General features: G+C 46.2%; 1 protein-coding gene across 1 annotated transcript in view; it reads right to left on the bottom strand.

Moving 5' to 3' along the window:
* The window catches only part of DOCK2 (dedicator of cytokinesis 2), a 458208-nt gene that overhangs the window by 77260 nt on the left and 357178 nt on the right, over nucleotides 1–23770 (bottom strand). Inside the window, exons 30-32 of the mRNA XM_070774484.1 lie at nucleotides 14528–14606; nucleotides 1984–2084; nucleotides 1830–1888 (exon numbers count right to left, since the gene is read on the bottom strand). Of these exons, the coding sequence (XP_070630585.1) occupies nucleotides 1830–1888; nucleotides 1984–2084; nucleotides 14528–14606 (239 nt within the window). The remainder of the gene's footprint in view (nucleotides 1–1829; nucleotides 1889–1983; nucleotides 2085–14527; nucleotides 14607–23770) is intronic.

The raw sequence follows: 23770 nt of genomic DNA, 5'->3' as shown, positions 1-23770 counted from the left end.
TTTTTCCTATGGCACGGTAGTGGTAAATGACACACAAAACATTTCTTTTATCCCTATCATTATCCAAAGTAGAGAAACAAAAATGCTGTTCCAAAAACACAGGGCAGAGATGGCATTTCTTTTGGTGATGGCTTGCAAAAGAGGGGAGTTTCGTACACACACGTACACACACACATGTACACATACAGAGGATACTTGGTAATGTCTAGTGGCTCAGAGGGTGAACAATCTGCCTGCAATGCGAGAGACTCGGGTTCGATCCCTGGGTCAGGAAGATTCCCTTGGTGAAGGGAATGGCAACCCACTCCAGTAATTTTGCCTGGAGAATCCCATGGATAGAAGAGCCTGGAGGGCTACAGTCCACGGGGTCATAAAGAGTCAGACATGATTGAAATGACAGCATGCACGCAAAGATATTTTTGGTTGTTACAACTAAGGAGGATACTGTCATAACAGGGTGAAAATGATGATACAACTCTTGCATGGGTGTGGCCTCCTTGGCTTCCCACTCGCAGTGCTTGCCCTTCCGAGCCTCACAGACACCCTGGGAGACGGCGCTGTCTCCCCAAGCTGGGCCAGTGTCACTTGGGCCCCTGCTCTGCACCTCACAGCGTGCAAATGACAAGGCAAGGACCCCAGCAGAGGCGGAGTCTGTTCTGGGCCTGATCCCCAGCTCTCCCTTCAGTTTTGGGAACCAGTCTACGACCCTGCTACCAGCATGTGTTCTTGACCTGAGTGCAATGCTGCCAGCAAACACAGAGCCCAGACAGATGGCCTCGTGCTTTCCCGACAATGAATGCACCTTGCTGGGAAGGGCGAGGAACAGCTGTCCAGGAAGTCAGATGGGACTGATAGATACTAAGAGGTATGGGGAGGTGATTTAGGTTGAATCCAAGAGACAGGCAGAGTCCTGCAAGTGCCCTATTGAAGAGAGCACATCTAAGACGAGCACAGAGCAGTTCAGCAGCAGAGTCAAGGAGGATGCTCAAAATAGGAGGCAAAAGAGCTCACTACTTGTTACTAATTATTCATCCGTCTACCCATTCATCCTTTCTGCACAGATTTATGGACAGGATTCAGGCCTTGGGCAAAGTGTGCAGCCCCCATCCTTGTGAAATCAAAACCAAGCTCTGCAGCTTGCTACTGTTTCATCTCAAGCAAGCTCCTTCCCTCTGAGTTCCCTGATCGATAAGATGAGGGGGAAATGTTTCCATCTCGCAGGAGGTGATGTGAAGATTAAATAAAATCTCCTTGTACAGGGCTGACTCAGACTCTCAATAAATGTCTTGCTGACTCCATCTCCCCTTCCTTCCTCCCATAGGTACCACTCAGCTTGCTCAGGATTCCTGTAGCTCACTGAAGCAGGGACAGCTTCTGGGGTCACCTTCCAGCTCAAATCATATCACAGGAGAACCTCATCTGCCACAGGATCAATTCTCCCCCATGAGTTTGGAGGGCCTGTGGTAGATCACAACATCACACAAGAAGCAGGACGCAGAACACACACCAGTCAGCAGGAAGCACACGTGACAGGGAGGCCATGCATTCCCACAGCAGTCATGCTCCTTCTCCTTGTAAATTCCAGTTTGATTTCTTCACCCCTCAGGGGAGTCAAGGAAAAGCAGATCCACAGCTGTTTTGGGGGGTGGGAGGTTGGGATGGGCACTCTCTCTCATCAGGCACTTATTAAGGACCTGGGGTGTGTACAGTGATAAACTGTTATTTCAAGCTTCCTCTGCTGAAACCCCCATGGCCCTCTTAACAGATGGTCTTCAAGAAGGAGCCTGGCATGTGCAGATGTGTCTGTCTGAATGCCTCTGCCTACTCACCAAGCTTGTACCACATATCACGGATGGAGAAGCCAATTAGCCGTCTCATGTCCCCATACCTAGGAGAAACAAAAAAAATGTCTGCTTCAGGCATCACCTCAGAGATTCTCACAAACCTCCCCCCTCCTTTTCAGGAGCTCCAAATGCAACCTACTTATTCAGGATTTTGTTGTATTTGGCGTGCGAGAACTGCTCCAGCTGCAGAGAATCCTGAGTGATAAAAGCCACTGCCAGATGAAAATAGTTGTTCCACAGCTGTGAATGAAAGAACGGAGAACCGTCATCGGGAGGGCTGAAGTGGGGAAGCACATTAAACGCTGGGTAATGTGAATAATTTATGAAGATGGAAGAAGATAGAGGCAGAACCAGTTTAATTCTGTGCACTGCAATTTTCTAACTGGCACTGACTGTGAAATTAACATTCCAGCCAAAGGAGGACAATGGATGGATTTCTCTAGGCACTGACCATGTACATCCTCTCTCTGACAACAGGATTTGGGCAAGGAGAAAGATTTTAGGGCCGCTCTTTTTTTATTGCTGTTGTTTTGCTTCATTTTGTTTTTCTGGAAAATGAATAACTCAGCCCAGCTGGGTGTCCTGGTGAGGTGGTTCTCTGCCCTAGAATTAGGGGGCAATAACGGATAAGGATTTCAGTGACTCTCAGATCAATTCTAAAGGAAATCAACCCTGAATATTCACTGGAAGGACTAATACTAAACCTGAAGCTTCTGGTACAAAGAGCCAACTCATTGGAAAAGACCCTGATGCTGGGCAAGATTGAAGGCAAAAGGAGAAGGGGGCGGCAGAGGATGACACTGTTAGATAGCATCACTGACTCAATGGACATGAACCTGAGCAAACTCCAGGAGATACTGGAGGACGGGGAAGCCTGGTGTGTTGCAGTCCATGGGCTCACAGAGAGCTGGACATGACTTAGCAACTGAACAGCAACAACAGCGTCTCTGGAAGTCTTTCCTAATTCAGCTGGCAGCACAGGACCAGCCTGCTGCCTATTCCATCTTAGGATATGTCGCCTTCTCCTTCCCTTTAGCTCTATGGTTTTGAAGTTTGGTCCTGGACCAGTAGCATCGACATCACCTAGGAACTCGTTAGAAATGGAGATTCTCTGGCCCCACTCCGACCTACTAAATCCAACCCCAGAAATCCATGTGTTCACAAGCACTCCGGTGATTCTCATGCTCATCTGAGTTCAAGGGCCACTGAGGCCCAGCTGATAAGTAGGCTTACCATAATTTTAACATTTACATGATCTCTTGGTGCTAAATGCAGAGACTAGAACACACTCCACCTGCTCACGGTGGAACTGGTCCAGCAGAGGGAAAGTGCTCCAAAGATTAGCAGAAGTGACAGTGACATTGATGCAGGATACAGAACGGAGAGATCGAGACTCAAACCAAGGCACTGCTGAGCCTCAGTGAACCCATCTGCAAGGAGAGGCGGTTACCTCTGTATCCACTGCAGAGGACTGTGGTAAAGATGATGTGGTTAAAGGGCGTGGATCTCAGAAAGAGCGCCAAAGCTCTGGTTAGCCTTATTATTCTTTTCATTATTCTGGTGACTTCTTTGGTACCAAAGCAAATAATAGTACAACCTGGTGCCTTTGGTGCTCAAGGGCAATTATTACAAGATGTCATGGCCCTGAAAGGAGCAGGTGGGGGACAGCTTTGATGGACGAAGCCCATACATGTCCAGCATCCTCTAAATGTTGACTAGCAAGAGGAGGGGTAACACCAGCTAGAGAAATCACCTGCCAACGAGGCTGCCATCCTTCACTCAAAGATGCTCACTGGAGGTTTCCAATGGCCAAGACTAAGTGAAAAGCAGCTATACTTTTGGTAACGTCCTTACTGCTGGCTTCCCTGGTGGCTCAGACGGTAAAGCATCTGCCTGCAATGTGGGAGACCCGGGTTCGATTTCTGGGTCGGGAAGATCCCCTGGAGAAGGAAACGGTAACCCACTCCAGCACTCTTGCCTGGAAAATCCCATGGATGGAGGACCCTGATAGGCTACAGTCCATGGGGTGGCAAAGAGTCAGACAGGACTGAGCGACTTCACTTTCACTTACTGCTGTTACTTTCACATGGGTTTGTGGCTCCTGTTTCAGAGAAAAGCAAAACAAGCCCTTTGTTTTACCATGGGCCAGACACTTTCCCACATAGCCCTCCCTCCACCTCTCAGAACCTGGTAGCCATTATTAGACTCATTTTACAGATGAGAAGAACAAGGTTTAGAGGGGTGAAGTATTTTGCCTAAGGTCACACAGCTTGTTATACATACAGCAGAGCTGGGATTTAAACCCAGGCTTACTGATTGATGGGGCTTCCCTGGTGGCTCAGATAGTAAAGAATCCACTTGCAATGCAGGAGACCCAGGTTCAATCCCTGGGTTGGGAAGATCCCTGCCCTGGAGAAGGGAATGGCCACCCACTCCAGTATTCTTGCCTGGAGAATTCCACGGACAGAGGAGCCTGGAGGGATACAGTCCATGGAGTCACAGAGTTGGACATGACTGAGCGACTAACACTCACTTTACTTTTTCACTACTGATTGATACTCAGGTCTCTTTCTACATGCTGTGGTCTGTCTTTAGCAGAGACTACACTGACACATATTTACAGAACATCTTCAATGGGTCAGGTATCATCATGTGGGGCTAGGGCAGTGGTTACACAGACAGCAGTTCCTGCCCTCATGCAGCTTATACTCTGTTGAGGGAATAGCTTTCCTTATTTTACTTGAAACTTTATTTCTCAGAGTCCAAAAGACCAAGTCTTTCCGGGGTGCAGTGAAGTGACCTCCTGGCTTGTGGCCCCCACAAAATCAACTCAGCACACAGAGCCCAGAAGGACCAGATCCTATCCCTCCCTTCCTCAAAGTCTTCCAAAGGTGGCCCATCACTCTGAGAATCAGATCTCAAGCTCTTCTGTTTCCATAGTAACCCTGCCTCCAAACACAGTGAGGACCAGGGTGTCTCTCAGCCATTCCAGCTGCCCTTCCTCCTGGTGACCCCATGACTTGCAAGTTCTGGCAACGTGTTGCTTTGTTTGCTCAAGCCCAGAGCTCACAGCTCGTCCTGTTTTAGACCAAGATATGAAACCACGAGCCAAGGAAAGGGAAAACCTGGGCATGGAATGGGTTATTTTTTAGGGTGAGAAATTCCTGAATTTAGGGGATTTCAAAAGAGTAATCAGGATACAACAGGAAATAGATATGTAACAAAGTGAGCTGAATTGGTATTGCTTTTGAGAAAAATTCCAGAAATCTCACACCTAACATGTTTGAGAACATCTAAACATGTCAAATCTAATGAAACTTCTTAGTAAGTTCTACATCTATTCTACCTGACTTAGTCCCTCAAAAATGTTTTATGTCACCCTATTCCTGGTTTTCTTTTTGTTTAAAGTTGAGATCTAATTCACATATCGTAACATTAACTTTTAAAAGTATACCATTCAGTGGGTTTTACCATACTCACTAGTAGATTTACTGCTAGATTTACTGGTAGTAAATCATCACTGCTGCTGCTGCTGCTAAGTCGCTTCAACTACTATTTAATTTTAGAACACTTTCATCATCCCCCAAAGAAACCTTCCACCCATTAGCAACCACTGTCATTGTTCCATCCCCCTCAGCCCCTGGCAACCACAAAGCTACTTCAGTCGCTGTAGATCTGCCTCTTCTGCCATTTCAGAGAAATGGAGTCATAAAATATGACTTTTCACGTCCGGCTCCTGTCACTAAGCATGATGTTTTCAGGGTCCATCCACATCGTCACAGGTGTCAGTACTTCATCTATGTTTATTGCTGGATACTATTCTGGGTATCGCTATATACAGATAAACTACATTTTGTTTGTCCAATATGGACATTTGGTTTGTTTCTACCTTTTGGCTTTTAGGGCTTCCCTGATAGCTCAGTTGGTAAAGAATCAAGTGTGCAAAGTTGGTAAAGAATCCGTGTTCAATTCCTGGGTCGGGAAGACGCACTGGAGAAAGGATAGGCTACCCACTCCAGTATTCTTGGGCTTCCCTTGTGGCTCAGCTGGTAAGGAATTCGCCTGCAATGTGGGGGGCCTGGATTCAATGCCTGGGTTGGGAAGATCCCCTGGAGAAGGGAAAGGCTACCCACTCCAGTATTCTGCCCTGGAGAATTCCATGGACTATATGGCCGATGGGGTTGCAAAGAGTCGGACACATCTGAGCCACTTTCACTTAGCTTCACTCTAAAACTGGAAAAAAATTACAGGAGGAAGATTAAATATTCTTGGGCTTCTCTGATAGCTCAATTGGTAAAGAATCTGCCTGCAATGCAGGAGACCCCGATTTGATTCCTGGGGTCAGGAAGATCCGTTGGAGAAGGGATCAGCTACCCACTCCAGCATTCTTGGGCTTCCCTGTGGCTCAGCTGGTAAAGAATCCGCCTGCAATGTGGGAGACCTAGGTTCAACCCCTGAGTTGGGAAGATCCCCTGGAAAAGAGAAAGGCTAAGCACTCCAGTATTCTGGTTTGGAGAATTCCTATAGTCCATGGTATTGCAAAATTTTTAGGGCTTCCCTGGTATCTCAGAGGGTAAAAAGTCTGCCTGCAATGTGGGACATATGCAGGTTCAATCCCTCAGTTGGAAAGATCCTCTGGAGAAGGAAATGGCAGCCCACTGCAGTATTCTTGCCTAGAGAATCCCATGGACAGAGGAGCCCGGCAGACTACAGTCTGCAGGGTCACAAAGAGTTCGACATGACTGAACAATTTCACTTAAGCTTAAGCTTTGGCCTTTATGGATAATGCTGCTATGAACATTTACATATGAATTTTTGTGAACATATGTTTTTGGTTCTCTTGGATACATACTAAGGATTGCACTTGATTTTCTTTTGATTTCCCTCCTTGAAGATCTTTGTGAATCATGAGACCATAGGTCCAGTGCTTCTATTTTCTCAGTAGATCAGAAATTATGCCCCCTAGCCTGGATGGGAGGGAGGTTTGGGGGAGAATGGGTACATGTATGCAGGCATGCACACTGTCACTACAGCCGTACCCTACGGACTGTAGTCCGCCAGGGTCCTCTGTCCATGGGATTCTCCAGGCAAGAACATGAGTGGATTGCCGTGCCCTCCTCCAGGGATCTTCCCGACCCAGGGATCAAGACTCCTGTAGCTCCTGCATTGCAGGCAGATCAAGACACCACTGACCCACTAGGGAATCCCGGATATATGTATATGTATGGCTGAGTCCCTTTCATCTGAAATGATCATAACATTGTTAATCAGCCTCACCTCAATACAAAATAAGAAGTTCAAAAGAAAAAAAGCAGTAATGGTATCCCCAAGTGTTTCGCCCATAGCCCCCTCCAGTTCTGCCCATGAGGCTCCGTGGGGCTGACCCTGGGACTAAGGGGAGGCTGTCCTGGCCAGTGGCTCCATGGAGGGCCTGGGAGTGAGCAGTGGCAGCGACTAGACACAGCTGGAGACTCGTGACACCTCCTCCCTGCACCTTCCTGACTCTTGCTCCTCAAGAGTCAGAGCCAAATGAACTAATCTGGCATTCCTGGCAGTTTCCAATGTTTTCTCCCACAGCAAACTGCCTATTCCAGGGAGGGGGAGGAACTGGTCTGTTCAGACTCACAGATACAGCACGAGCATCTCGGTCCCCATGGCACTGTTCATGGTAGTTCTCACACCTGCAGCAGCCAAGTCTCATCCTTTCATCAAAGCCCAGCTCAAGACCTACCACCTCCACCAGGCCTTCCCAGAAGGCAGAACTCATCAGGCCTGCTCAGCCCTTCCAGATTTGAGTAGTGTGAGTAGGTGCAACCAAAGACGTGGATTCATTCCATTTTGCATGCGAACTTGTGTTCCACTCACTTCCCATGACGTGATGGTCCAGTGGTTCAGAGTGTGCATCAGCACCTCACACGAGGGGATGAACACCAGTCTCTCTTACTGGCTGAGCTGTTGTTGGCTAGTCATTGGACCTTTCTGAGCCTCATTTTTCTTACTTGTAAAATGGAAAAAATCATGGTAACTACCATAAAAAGTTGTTATACGTGCTGGATGAAATAGTGTGTGCTTGGAGACATCCACCAGCGCGCCGTCGACGGCACGGTGGTGCTGGCCGTGGTGCTGGCTCCTCTGTAAGGCCCAGCAGTACCAAGGGTCCTGGCTTCCACTTACTTGTATCCTTAATGCCAAATTCCGCACAATGGCTTGAATACAGTGCTCCAGAAAATATTTATTTACTGATCTCCATTTTGTTAGAGAGATTCTCCAGTTGTTTCAGAAGATTTCAGGTTTTTCTTTCCTCCCTGCCCCGAGCTGCCTGGCGGCATTTTATTAAGAGCCCTGCTGGATGGCTCAGAGAAGCCACAGACTCTCTGGCTAAACACACAGGTTCCTTTTCCCTGGGGAAGAAGTAAGGTGATTTCTGATTGGGAATTTCATATTTTGAAACCACAGGACAATAGAAGGTTAAAGCTGGGATAAATTTACAGGTCATCTGATCCAATTCTATTCACAGACGTAAACAGTGAGATCCAGATAAATTAAACAACCACCCAGTCATACTGCTGTTGGGTGTAATTAGAACCCAGCTATTTTAATTAACTCTCAAAAATTATAAATGTAGTATGCATACAGTAAAAAAATTAAATGGTTGAAAGGTTAAATAGTAAAAGTTATTTTCCATCCTACCTTGGACCCAAGTCTAATTCCCCAGAAGATAATATTGTTAACAATTTACCAGCTATCCTTCCAAAATTTTTTGTGTATGAACAAACATATGTATAGACATCTTTTTTTTAATAGTCTGCTCTATTTTGCTTTTTTCTCTCATCAGTATTACGTGCAGATGTTTCCACATTAGCGTACACAGATCTGCTTCATTCTCTTTTATTGCTGCATGGTCTGCTGCTTTAAGAATGCACTTCAATTTTAACCAGTCTCCTATTTACAGACATTTAGCTGGACTGCAACTTGTTTCTTCTTTAGCATCCATGCTGTAATCAACATGCTTGTTTATACGTCTTTATGCACGAGAGACTGTTTGGTAGTATATGTTCCTAGAGGTGGAACTGCAAAGGCCCAGGGTCTGTGCAGATTTTGTTACTGTTTGTTGTCTTTGTTGCTTGTTTTCATAGATACTATCAGGTTGCCTTCCAGAGTTCCAATCCAGTTACCAGCTCCCTTGTCATGGGCAAACTACCCTCTCTCTTTCAACAGAATCTAAAGGGGGCATCCCAGATGGTGCTAGAGCTAAAGAACCCGCCTGCCAATGCAGGGGATGTAAGAGACATGGGTCTGATCCCTGGGTTGGGAAGATCCCCTGGAGGAGGGCATGGCAACCCACTCCAGAATTCCTGCCTGGAGAATCCCATGGACAAAGGACCCTGCTGGACTACAGCCCATAGGGTTGCGTAGGATAAGACATGACTGAAGTGACTTAGAAAGCATGCAAACTACTACCCAGTTTTGTGATCTCAGTTCAAAAATCACTTCCTGGGGAAGTCTTCCCAGCTCGCTTGGACTAAAGTAAATTAACCCTCATTTCAGTCTGTTCACAGGATTCAGGACATATCTTAAGCAGAAGTATTGTGGTGGCCAAAAAGTTCATTTGGGTTTACCACGGTACAGAAAAACTTGAACGAAACCTTTGGCTAACCCAATCATTTATTTTGTCCCTTCTACCAGATATAAGCATCATGCAAGCAAGAGCTTCATCTCTTTATCTTCTGTTGTACATCCAGTGACTAAGATCATGTCTAACCCAGCATACGCTCAGGAAATATTTATTGAATGCATTCATTAATAAGCCCAGCACTTATGCACGTGTCCTTGTTAAATCCTCCCCAGAAACTAAGCTATTTGTATTATGGTTCTCCCTATTTTTAGAGAGCAGGAGATTGAGGCCCAGAGAGGTTGAAGAACTGGCCCAAGGTTCCATAGTTATAAAACGGTGAAGCTGGCATTTGAATCCAAGTGTATGTGTCTCCAGAAGGTCTAGTCTTGAACTACTCTGCTCTTCTGTTGAAATTGCTTTTCTTCTTCTTTCTTGATATCCCATTAGCCTTTTTTGCTGGTTGAGGTTCATCCACTGGTTCATCAGATATCTTTACAGCAGAGACATCAAGAATCTTTGATCCTATAAGATTCTTTCTCAATGGCGTTGAATTATTATTTACCCCAAATTATTAATTAAAAAAATAAAGGCCCAATACCCAGGGTTGCTAAAACACAGTCATTGTACCCTCCCCTGTGGTAGAAAGACTCAGGTGCCATGGCCATTCTGAAGATGCCATTAATTTTGGGAGTGAAAGTTTCCAATTACAGATTCAGGTTGGGAGCATCACCTAGAGGTTGTCTGTGGCCCTCAAGCTAAGCAGACAGCTAAGCTGTCACCAAGCACGTGACCACCTTGCTGCCTGAAAGAGGTGTCCTGTGGAGCCCTCCCTGTGGGGAGTGCTCTGGGCCTCTGCAGGGCTTCAGTGAGTGCTGCACATGCTCCTTCTCTCATTTTTTGCCATCTCTGGTTACACTGCCCCTTATAGAGACCAAGCCTACCCTCAGTCTTCCACAGTGGCTGGGGATATGCTGGTAGGTTTTCATTTCACAGGGTCTCCAGTATAGGTTCAAAAATGATCCCAAGATACTTGCTGCCCAGATGATCCAGAGATGCCTCAAGACTAAGGCTGGAATTAATGAAGGCAGAGCCAATTAGAGCTTCCCAAGTGGAGAGAATGGTCTTAGTAGCAAGCAGATACTCGCCTAAGATGGAAATATTTACCTGGAGCCACAGAGCACATCTGGTCCACTGATTCCTGGGCCAATCAGAGTTTTTAACATCTAGAGGGCCAGGAAGAGCTAACATGAACTGACAGTGTTTCTGGAACTACCTAGAACTGTCTGTTAGGTCCAAAAGGCACCCTATTTCTGAGAGATAGTACAGAAGAGTGAAAAGACTGGGGTTGAATTCCAGCAGCCCCACTTAATAGTTGATGACCTTTAATAGGAAAATCAATCACTTCTCTGAAGTTCAGTTTACTCACCAGTAAAATGGATATTTCCCAACCTAACAGGGTTGTGATAAGGGTCAAAATGCCCTACATCAACGCCTAACAAAAGTTAGTCATCTTCTTCAAAAGCCTGGATGCTAGAAGATGGATTTATAGTCTGCTATTGAGTCTCCAAGGTCCTTGAGGGCAAAGCAATGTTCTGCTTTGCTTCTGAATTTCTCAAAGCTTATTGTAATAGTCTGGACTCATGAACACTGCTCTTAAAAATTCTCACTGAGTTAAACTGGAAATCTTCTCTTGGTCTTCCTTGACCAGGCAAAGAGATGTGAATGTCAAGGCCCAGTATCTTGAATATGCCTGGGAATGCAAATTTTTTTAGCCCCAAGCAGGAAATGTCATTTTTGTAATTCCCAGGTCTCATCACCTACAGAATGGCACCCACAGAGCTTCCTGCCTTTTTGCCCTTTGAAGCATAAAACCCCAGTTTCGGAAAAGATACTCAGGATAATCCAATTGCACTTGCCCCTCCTCTGGACAGCAGCTGCCCAGGCCAGCAGCACTTAGCGATGGATGCTGTTGCTGCTGATATTAAATGCATAATTAGTGAAACCGTAAGAAGGAAACAAGGCGTGTTCCAGCAGGGCACAGAGAACAGATCCATTCTCACACACGTGGGGTGAAGGTGGGACAGCGAAGGTTGAAGAATGGTCCTCTTCTTGAGGGCTTCCCAATAAATACCTATGGAAGTCTCATTAGGAAGAGACTTATTTCACCTTGGAATGTTGGCCACTTTCCAGTTTACAGATCTCGTGGGTGTGACGGTCCTAGGCAGTGTTGTGGTGACCAGAAAGGGGCCTCCCTACGGTCCTGTTTGCGGAGGACTGACACAGGGGTTCCCCAACCTGACAAGTCTAGGAGCATCATCGCCATCACCACGATCATCGAAGTGATAATTACTGTAACTATAAGGAGTTAATACTTACTAAACAGCCACCACGTTCCTGGCATTGTTCTAGGTATTTTCCATGAATTAGTTCACTCAGTCCTCTCAACAACCCAGTAACATAGCTACTGTCAGTGCCATCACTTGATGTGGAGGACAGTGAGGCACAGAGAGATTCAGTAATTTGCCTAAAGTCACAGAGCTCTTAAGCTCAAACCTCCCATATATGAAGCCCCTACTTCTCTGGACAACTTTCAGATGCAGATTTCCTTTCAGGAAAACTGGATAAACCTAAGAGAATGGCATGGATCTGAGCTTCTCTTGGAAAGTATCCCCTTAAGACCATGGAGGAGAGCCAGAGTCAGGAAACCCAGGCTGGGGCTGCCATTGCCAACGCCCATGGAAAGAGACGAGCAAACCAGCCCGTGGTTTTATGGCACAAACGTGGCCTTGCCGCCGGCCCCTAGGGGTGCTGTTCCAAGCTGCCCCTTCAAAAAAGCTATGGCCTTATTAACTTCCCAGATCACATGCTCATAACTGGAGCCTGCAGGCATCTGGGCCATATTTGGAAGAGGATCAAATACTTCTCCGGATTCAAACAGCCAAAGTGACATGTTTTGTTTCCATGTCAAAGATTTATACCTCTCACCCAGCCCCTGCCAAGCAATCAACCCAGTGTGGGGGTGAAGCTCCAGCTCTAGCCCGTGCCCGCAGTGATCTGCAGGCTCCGGTGCCAGCCACTGCTGTGCGTTCAGGCCACCTCTGCACTGACACGCTGTGTGACAGGCTGTCTGCTCATCGCCTGGGAGCCTCAGTGCCCACATACCCCCAGCAGAGAAAATCACAGCCATGGTGACTACCTTGTAGGGCAGTCGGAAGGACTGAGAAAGATAAGGCAGAAAGTGTGAGATCCTGCACATCCAACACTGTCAGAAAAGGGCAGCTCTTCCTTTTATCATCATTATCATTCTAGTTCAGTTGCCTGATTTAAATACAAAGCAGTGGGAGAGAATCGTGTTCAAAGATAATGTGGTGGTGGTTTCATTGCTAAGTTGCGTTGACTCTTGAGACCCCGTGAACTGTAGCCCGCCAGGCTCCTCTGTCCATGGGATTCTCTTGGCTAGAATACTGGAGTGGGTTGCCATTTCCTTCTCCAGGGAATCTTCCTGACCCAGGGATCGAACCCAGGTCTCCTGAATTGCAGGCAGATTCTTTACCGACTGAGCTATGAGGATAATATTATTCAAAGATAATATTTATTGAGTATTTATAGGCTGGTGCTGCTAGCAGAGTGGATCTCACAGACCTCAGCCCAAGTGTCACCTCCCCAGTTGTTGTTGTTCAGTCATTCAGTTGTGTCCAGCTTTTTTGTGATCCCATGGGAATGCAGCACGCCAGGCTTCCCTGTCCTTCACCACCTTTTGGAGCCTGCTCAAACTCATGCCCATTGAGTCACTGACGCCATCCAACCATCTCATCCTCTGTTGTTCCCTTCTCCTCCTGCCTTCAATCTTTCCCAGCATCAGGGTCTTTTCCAATGAGTTGGCACTTTGCATCAGGTGGCCAAAGTACTGGAGCTTCAGCTTTAGCATCAGTCCTTCTAATGAATATTCAGGGAATATTCACCTCCCCAGGGAGTCCTACTGTGTGCCAGACACAGAGCATAGAGTCTCTGTGGCTTCATACTCCCAAACTGACTTTCTACCAGAGGAAAGAAAGAATGGGCACGTAAGCAAATGAGAAAGAGAGCAGCAAGCAGTGAAGAGACTACAGAGGCTAAGGGGCGATGCGCACTGACCACGGGGAGGTGGGGGCCCTTCAGAGAGGATCAGGTAGGGAGGCCTCCTGGAGCAGGAAGTGTTGGATCAGGAACTGCTGGGACCTTCCTAACAGGTGAATTTCCCAAGCAAGTGCATGTTTCCATTCTGGAAAAACCCCTTCAAAGTAGCAAGGGAGGCGTTATGAGAATTTTATACAAGAGTCCGCTGAGACACGGATGCAGTCCAGGCCTTGCCTGAGGTTGCTCGGTGGGTCAGAGCCCAGACAGGAACTGAACACCCAAGACGAGCTGGCAGAAAGAGCTGTTGCCCCAGTTTGCTGGCTATTCCCTAAGCTTGCGCTTGAAGAGATCCTGGGGATCAGGGGCTTCCCTGGAGGGGGAAATTCCCTTTTAAGGATCTTCTCTCGCACACCTCAAGCCAGAAATAGCAACCCGGACTTGTCCACAAGGCTTTGAAGAGCTGGTTCTTCTTGCCAGGCCATGAGCAGATGTGTCGCTCTGCCTGCCCAGGACCTCTGAAGCTCACAGAGGTCCTGGTCTTGTCTGTGTGCTTAAAGTGATTTCTGGAGGTATCAGAAAGTCACAGAGTTTCATCTTTCAATATCTAAGAATGGCTGCTTTTCTAGGTACTGGTGAATAACAAAGTAAAAAAAAAAAGTGATAAATTTTTAAAAGGTAACACCCACTCTGACAATGAATGAACGCAAGTCTCTTCATTAGCACGATACATTATACAGTCACATTTGCATATGCTCCTCAGTTGATGACTATTTAATCAAGCACTGGGTTCCAAACGCTAAGTACTTCCTTCCCTCCCTAAACCCGCACCACTCTGGGGAAACCCCCCGAGGCACAGGCATAGCTCCCAAGTGTTTCAGGATGTGCCATCAGCCAGGTCTCTGGAACAGCCCTGCCAGGACAGTTCAAGGCACGTGCAGCGCCTTACACTCACCTGGAACTCAAAGTTCGTGTTTTCCAGGAATTTCTGGTTCATGGTTTCTGCAAACTTGTTGATAGCTCTCAGGAAGACCCTGGAAGAGGGGAGAAGGTCAGCAGGCCATCTGCGCACGCTACCCTAGATGTCCCTCCCCCATGCTTCAGCCTGAAGGCCCTTCAGCGGGCGCCCCGGAGACTGAAGGAAGAGGCCGGCCGACCCGTATTAGCATCTGCTCACACTGCGGACCTGGGGCCGAGTTTACCTGGCCCTGTCTGGCTTCCTTTAGAAAATGTGTATTGTCTTTTGTTCAAACTGTTACAAGCTTGTGGCAGAAAATTCATGTCATCCAGAAAGATAGGAAGAAAAATTGCCTCCCCCCAAATAAAATAAATAAACAACACGCCAGCCATCCTCTCATCTAGGGAAAACCATCCTTGACATGTTGATGAATGGAATTTCAAAGGTCTCCCTAGACATATACACACAAACCATATTTTAAAGATAGCATTTTGATAAATGGGGTTAAGTGATAAATTCTGTTTCACAGCCTCTTTTACTTGACAATAAACTGTGTGTTCCTTTCATGCCAATGAATTCAGATACATATCATTCCTTTTAATCACTGAAGAACATTCTATCGTATGGGTGCATCACGGTTTCTTTCATCAGTCTTTCACTGACGGACTTTTATGTTGCTTCTCAGCACTTCCTGTTGTAAACAGTGTTTCAGTGACCACTCTCCTATGTATGCCTTGCGTCTCCCATATATACCTCTTCTCGGCCCTTCTCTTGGAAGTGGTGATGCTGAGCAAATCTTATGCGTATTGAACATTTTTGTATCTGTTGTCAAACTGTGTTTCTTCTTGAATGTCTTGCCATCCATCTCTTCCTTTCCTTCCCCACTATTGACTGCCCTTGTAGCCTTTAACTTTTGCCCTTGCAACCTAGAATGCCCTGCCCTGTGGAATATCCCCAATCCTGTGGATCGCCCACTTCAATGGCCCCCCAAGGCCCACGGGATAAGTCCAAGCTCTTTCTTTCGACAGTGAATGTCCTTCAGGACTGCCCCACCTTCTGTGCTAATATTATCTCTCATGGCTAATCTGTGCTTCAGGTGGTTTTCGGAATGTACAGCTGTGTTCTTTTGTATAGAATGCCACCTCCTTCTAAATGCTTTAGGACATGGTCTGTTGCATCTTTCAGGACTCCAAAAGACAGTCAGTGCAACTGCCTTTCCCAGACTGGATCACCATCTACAAGAAGTTATTTCTATTTCTATTTCTATTGTGATTCAATAACGACTGTCTCCTCTACTGTACTTGCCTTGAAATCAGAGACCCACTCCATAATCTCATCTACTCTCCAACCTACATGCCTCTGACTCCCAAATTTGATATCTTCATCCCTGGCCTTTCTCCTGAGCTCCAGCTTACATTCCAGCTCTCAGCTCTGTGCTCTCACTTGAATGGCTAATAGGCATTTCAAACATACATGTCAAAAGCTCAGCTCCTATTACCTACCTCTTTCTGTCGTCTTCCCATCTAAGTTAACAACAACTCCATTCTTCCAATTGCTCAAGGGGTGGGGAGGACTCAGCATCCGTAACTTTCCTTTCTCTTACATCTACACTTGACCTGTCAGCAAAACCTCTTAGCATCACTTTCAAAAAACATCTAAATTCAATTACTTCTCATCACCCACTGCCCACTGAACCAAGCCACCATCATTTCTCTCCTGGATTTTTGCAACTACCTTCCAACTGCTACATTCCTCATGGTGGCGAAGTCTCCACAGTGCACGTGTTTGCAAGATCTAAGAGGGCAGGGGCCAGACCTTACCTGTACCATAGTCTATAAGTTTTGATTAATAGTAGACAATCAGTAATTTCTCTACTGAGTGGCTGGTCCAGAGGAAATGTCTATTTGGTTACCCATGGGAAGCCAGAAAAAGCAAGTGTTTATTAGGAGGTTATTGCTTTGTGTACTAACTGGGACTCAGTTCTCCTTGGGAGCTTCTGAGAGACTGTATTGAACATACTGGAACATGAGAAGTATCCTGGGCTGTTTCCCATTAATGCCAGCCCATTGCTGGTTGAAAGTTGCTCCTAGAGACTTTATGTCCCTAGCATTTCTGGTCTACCCTGCAGGTGGGCTGAGCAATCTCCTATAGCCAGAGAAAGCCCAGGGAATGAAGGAAGAAGGAAGCTCTCAGGATGCACAGGAAATGTCCATCTAAGCGGCAGATATATTTTGGGTGGGCCACGACTGTGGGAAAGGCGACTATAGCTACATCAGGCATTGCTTGTAAGGAAGCTGGACCGGTGTTCCTCAAACACTAAATGTTCAGGGAACAAAGACAGGAATGCATCCTGGTGTCAGGATCACAAGATTTGCACACACACACACAGTTGGATGTGTTTTCTAGCTTTGGCACTTCTCAGCAGTGTGGATTTGGGACATGTTAATATCATGCTTGACATTTAAGTGTCCTTGCTTGCAAAACAGCAGCAGCGTAACCCCTTTCACAGGGTTTCTACAGGGTATAAAGGCAAATGTATCATCAGTGCTGAGCAGAGCGCCTGCCACGGGGTGACAAAGGCACCATGGCAGCTACGGCCACCCAGACCCCTCTGGATGACTTCATTCTTCTACTGGCAGGGACCCCTGACAGCAGAATGGACAGTCAGAGGACAAGCTGCAGCCAGCAGGACTGTGTAAAGACGGGAAATAAAAATCCCGCAGAATCCTCCACCCCATCAGGCTGCCAAAAGTGAGATCTCTTCGGTTTTGTTATTCTGTCATTTGCTAGTATGCCTTTGCAAAAACACTTATGTTTTCTCCTTAAAGATTAGCATCTGATTCCCCAGATGGAAAGGCACTGAGTGGCTGTCATATTACGTATAAACATCTCAGACTGTCTAATATGATACCAAAATGAGGGGTTTTACACATTTGCAGCAGTAATAAAACTATCAGTACTTTCAGTAACAGTTATTATTTTGATTGTCAACCTAAATCTGTCTCTGCCTCGCAAAGGCCAGTCCAATAACCGAGAATTAATTAGCCCCCCTGTGCAGATGGTAGGGACTAGTGGCAGATAGGGGCTGAACGACAGTAAACCAAGGCTCCTCCCTCTCTCTGGATTCTTCTGCAGCCATCCTTTGGAAATCAGAATATCACTTGAGTTTGATTTCCCAATATGGGTTTGGAAAAGCATGTCTTTTGTATTTTCTAAAAAAAAAAAATTGTGCTTAAAGCTTAAGTATTAATTTGTTGAAGTGGGTTGTAATGAAAACACACTCAACTCTTTCTGTTACTTTAAAAAATGAACTTGAATTGTTGCAAACAAAAAATTCATAATCAAATATCAACCTAATATTTCCTGCTGAATTTCCTCCGAGATGCTGAGCAGGCTCTAAAACAGTTAATAATAACCATAGTCACAGGTACCAACGAGCACCAGGCTCTGCACTAAGTACTCAGCATAGATGCCTTCCTGTTTTTTTTTTTTTTTTCATTTTTAATTCTCACATTAGCTCTCTGAGTTAGATAATCATTTTCATTTTAGAGACGTGAATTTAGTTAACTTTCCCAAGAAGCCAGCTAATACATGTAAAAGTAGGATTTAAACAAACGTACGGTAAAGGCTAATACAGTTTTGTCAAGAGAACACACTGGTCATAGCAAACACCCTCTTCCAACAACACAAGAGAAGACTCTACACATGGACATCATCAGATGGTCAACACCGAAATCAGACTAATCATATTCTTTGCAGCCAAAGATGGAGAAGTTCTATACAGTCAGCCAAAACAAGACCAGGAGCTGACTGTGGCTCAGATCATGAACTCCTTATTGCAAAATTCAGACTGAAATTGAAGAAAGTAGGGAAAACCACTAGGCCATTCAGGTATGGCCTAAATCAAATCCCTTATGATTTATACAGTGGAAATGAGAAATAGATTCAAGGGATTAGATCTGATAGACAGACTGCCTGATGAACTATGGACAGAGGTTCATGACATTGTACAGGAGACAGGGATCAAGACCATCCCCATGGAAAAGAAATGCAAAAAAGTAAAATGGTTGTCTGAGGAGGCCTTACAAATAGCTGTGAAAAGAAGAGAAGCAAAAAGCAAAGGAGAAAAGGAAAGATATACCCATTTGAATGCAGAGTTCCAAAGAATAGCAAGGAGAGATAAGAAAGCCTTCCTCAGTGATCAGTGCAAAGAAATAGAAGAATGAGAAAGACTAGAGATCTCTTTAAGAAAATTAGAGATACCATGGGAACATTTCATGCAAAGATGGGCACAATAAAGGACAGAAATGGTATGGACCTAACGGAAGCAGAAGATATTACAAAGAGATGGCAAGAATACACAGAAGAACTGTACAAAAAAGAGCTTCATGACCCAGATAATCACGATGGTGTGATCACTCACCTAGAGCAAGACATCCTGGAATGTGAAGTCAAGTGGGACTTAGGAAGCATCACTATGAACAAAGCTAGTGGAGGTGACGGAATTCCAGCTGAGCTATTTCAAATCCTGAAAGATGATGCTGTGAAAGTGCTACACTCAATATGCCAGCAAATTTGGAAAACTCAGCAGTGGCCACAGGACTGGAAAAGGTCAGTTTTCATTCCAATCCCAAAGAAAGGCAATGCCAAAGAATGCTCAAACTACTGCACATTTGCACTCATCTCACACACTAATCAAATAATGCTAAAAATTCTCCAAACCAGGCTTCAACAGCATGTGAATCGTGACCTTCTAGATGTTCAAGCTGGATTTAGGAAAGGCAGAGGAACAGAGATCAAATTGCCAGCATCTGCTGGATCATCGAAAAAGCAAAAGAGTTCTAGAAAAACATCTATTTGCTTTATTGACTATGCCAAAGCCTTTGACTGTGTGGATCATCACAAACTATGGAAAGTTCTTAAAGAGATGGGAATGCCAGACCATCTGACCTGCCTCTTGAGAAATCTGTATGCAGGTCAAGAAGCAACTGTTAGAACTGGATATGGAACAACAGACTGGTTCCAAATAGGGAGGGGAGTACATTAAAGCTGTATATTGCCACCCTGCTTATTTAACTTACATGCAGAGTACATAATGAGAAATGCTGGGCTCGAGGAAGCACAAGCTGGAATCAAGATCGCTGGGAGAAATATCAATAACCTCAGACATGCAGATGACACCACCCTTATGGCAGAAAGAGAAGAAGAACTAAAGAGCCTCTTGGTGAAAGTGAAAGAGGAGAGTGAAAAAGCTGGCTTACAGCTCAACATTCAGAAAACTAAGATCATGGTATCTGGTCCCATCACTTCATGGCAAATAGATGGGGAAACAGTGGAAACAGTGAGAGACTTTATTTTTCAGGGCTCCAAAATCACTGCAGCTGGTGACTGCAGCCATGAAATTAAGATATTTATTCTTTGGAAGAAAAGCTATGACCAACCTAGACAGCAGAGATGTTACTTTGCCAACAAAGGTCCATCTAGTCAAGGGTATGATTTTTACAGTATGGATGTGAGAGTTGGACTATAAAGAAAGCTGAGTGCCAAAGAATCGATGCTTTTGAACTGTGATGTTGGAGAAGACTTTTGATAATCCCTTGAACTGCAAGGAGATCCAACCAGGCCATCCTAAAGGAAATCAGTCCTGAATATTCATTGGAAGGACTGATGTTGAAACTGGAACTAAAATACTTTGGCCACTTGATGTGAAGAACTGATTCATTTGAAAAGACTCTGATGCTGGGAAAGATTGAAGGCAGGAGAAGGGGATGACAGAGGATGACATGGTTGGAGGGCATCACTGACTCAATGGACATGACTTTGAGTAAACTCTAGGATCTTGTGATGGACTGAGAAGCCTGGTGTGCTGCAGTCCATGGGGTCGCAAAGAGTTGGACATGACTGAGAGACTGAACTGAGCTGAACTGAAGCTGCCTTCAGAACCTCAGTATTTAACCACCCTGCTATTTGGTCCACTAAGAAATATCTGTAATTCTGTTCAATCCAAGGTGTGAGCTCACCTCATTAATAATGAGAATGATGGGGGAATTATAGTTTTCATGTGTATACCCTGTGCCAAGTGCTCTACAGACATTGTTTCATTTAATCCTACAAACTGAAGTAGGTGTTATGTTGGCACCCATTTAACAGAAGAGGAAACTCAGCCCTGGAAATATCAAAACTCCCTATATTTACATAGCCAGTAAGCACCAGAGTCCACCCAATCTCAGGCTTGCCTTTCTTCAAAGTATCTGCAGTTAGCCATACAGATATTCTGGCTCCCTTGAAGGCAGCCTGCACCGTCTCTCAGCACTGGGCACGCTCCTCCTCATGCCCACAAGGGAGCCCTTTCCCACTTAGTCCCTATCATCCTGCTGCTCTGCTCACAGCTGACTGGGCCCAGAACCAACTCTTGACTCAGGCAAGCCTTCCACAGGCTGGCTAGAAGCCTAAGGGTGATCTAGTGAGGGCACCCTAGCCTGGACAGTAGTAGATCAAATCCTTTTAGGCGTTTCAAAAGCAGAGCAACCAGGGAGAATGCAACAGACCCTGGCCTGAGTAGAAGCCATGAACAGATGACTCTGTGAGGTAGCAGAAGCCATATATAAGAGAAGTCAGCTGCTGCAGGTAGGAAGAAGCTGGCAGAAAGCGAGCCAAACTCCAGGCTGGTATGCTGAAAACTGCTCCACACAAAGCCTCTCTGTAGCCGCTGACCCAGGTTCCCAGCTTCCTACTTGCCTCCATGTATCAGAACAAATGCTCAATCCTGGAGACAACTGCGAGTCCCTGTGGGTCTCATCTCCTAAATAAACCCATGCACCACACCCATTAGTCCTTGGATGGGATGCAGTAATGGAAGGCGCACGCAGACGCCTGCAGATGCTGAGCAGGCCTGCCTGGGGCACGTTCCCACTCTCCTGCTCCTCCAGGCTGTGGCCTTGAGAGGGTTGCTTCCCCTCTGGGACCCTCAGCCACCCCCTCTGTGTGATGAGCCGCATGTGAAGATGAAATGAGATGCGGAGCATCTGGGGGCCCAGGGCCTCAGTGCGTAAGGGTCCTTAATAAGTGCCCGTTGTGCTGTCGTCATTATCCTGAGCTGCCCGGCCACCTTGCAGCTCGGAGGCAGGAGGACCTGGGGATGAGAACACTCCAGTGTGACAATCAGCCCACGCACACTGGTTGTACGATGTGAATAAAAGAGGCAACTGGAGGTGGACGTGCCCTTTCCAGTGAGAAAGCCCACGGCTGAGAGGGCCTCCCTGACTCCCATTCCCCTTGGTGCCGTGGTTAATAGGATGGAATTGATTCCACTGGTCAAAATTTGAAGATGGAGATAAAAGAGCTGGCCAGGGAAAGGGAGCCCTTCTTCTAGTAGCAGTGAGAAAGCCCTTTTCCCAGAGCCTTCATGTGGCTTCCCGCACAACACACAAGTTCTTCGCGATGTTGTACATGAACGAAATGTGCCTAGGAACCTCTTTTCCCCTCCTCCACCTACACTTCAATCTAGGAATTAAGCATTTTGGGTGGGGGGAGTGAGGGGTGGTGGCTGGGGATTTACACACACTCCTAAAGCTTCTCTACATGGACTGAATCAACACAAATATATTGAAGATATATGAGTGTCCTGGGCATCATGGAACCGAGAAGTTAGAGGGCATCAGAGGATCCCAGCTCATGGTCGGGGCACGGCCCCCTCCAAGTGCCCCTCTGTGAATTCTGGATTCTAGTTAGGGGTGTGGCAGTCTCCTGGGACTGAAACCCGGTGGCCCGGGTGAGTGTCAGGACTCGACGTGCTGTGCTGGCTAAAAACCCATGGAGAAGCCTCCGTCTGGGTGACAGGTTTTGGAGTAGGTGGGATCTACAAAAACGGAAGTAGGTGGCAAAAATTAATGATGGCGGGAGAAAGGGGGAGTGGGCGTCAGCGATTATTAGCAAACTGACAGGAGTAGCCCTGCACACACCGAGAACTTCTCCGCTCAGCTTTCTAGGGCCAGCTCTATGACCCTACTGCGTGCCTCGTGTGTGCTGGAGATGATATGAGATGTCAAAGTATGTCACTGGCAAGGCAGGTGAGATCCGGTCCAGGTGTGTCTCTTCTGTGAAGCGCTGTGGATATTCCCAGATCATAGGCATGTGAGAGCTAAGACAATAGCTAACATTTACGAAATGCTTGTTATATGCCAAACACTATTCTAACTACTTTATACATATTATTTCATTTTGATCTTTGCAAAAATCCTTTGTGATAGGTATTATTATTATCCCATTTTACAGTGAGAAACACAGAGTCCAGAGCGATTAAGTAACTTATACCTGAGGTGATGGGACTATTAAATGGTGGAGGCAGGATTTGAGCCTGGGCAGTTGTAAATCCTGACTTCTCTGGGCCCTCCCTGTGCTCTGAACTCACTATAGTGGCTGCAGCATTTGGTCACACTTCCATGGGCATAACTTACTGTCTCACCAACAAGACAGTAAGCACCCTGCCTTCTGGCACCATGGCGTGGATGGGCCTGTCCACCCGCTAGACTCTGATGCCCAGGACACTCAGTGTGCTTGTGTTGATGGACTCCATTTAGAGAAGCTTCAGGGATCTGTCTGACTCCCCAACTACCACCCCTCACCACCACCCCTCACCCCCGCCCCAAATGTTGGATTTCCAGATCAAAGTGCAGATAGAGGAGGGGGAAAGGGGTTCCTAGGCGTATTTTGTTCATTTACAATGTTGCAAAGCATTTGATCATTTAAAAATTAACCATGCCACATACATCAGATCTTACTGAATGTTGCATCATACCAAAAAGAAAAATGCTCTCACAGGAGGTATTTCTTGCAGTAGACATGTCACTCTGTCTGCATACACAAGCAGTACACAGTGGAGGAGACATTCAGATCCGGAAAACTCCATTCCCTCCTCCAACAAGCAGATAAATCATAAATGACTAATACATACACACATAATAAGCAACCACAGGGAAATTAGAAAAGCAGAAAATCATAAAAATATATAAGTAATAGGGAAGGAAGAAAGGAAGTGGCTTCCCTGGCAGCTCAGATGGTAGAGAATCTGCCTGCAATGAAGGAGACCTGGGTTTGGTCCCTGGATTGGGAAGATCCCCTGGAGAAGGGCATGGCAACCCTCTCCAGTATTCTTGCCTGGTGAATTCCATGGACAGAGGGGCCCGGTGGGCTGCAGTCCATGGGGTGGCAAAGAGTCGGACACAACTGAGCGACTAACAT

The sequence above is a fragment of the Bos indicus genome, chromosome 20 (assembly GCF_029378745.1).
Source record: "Bos indicus isolate NIAB-ARS_2022 breed Sahiwal x Tharparkar chromosome 20, NIAB-ARS_B.indTharparkar_mat_pri_1.0, whole genome shotgun sequence".
Lineage (NCBI taxonomy): Eukaryota > Metazoa > Chordata > Mammalia > Artiodactyla > Bovidae > Bos > Bos indicus.
Note: the sequence above shows the minus strand (reverse complement) of the source record. Positions and strands in the feature narration are given on the sequence as shown.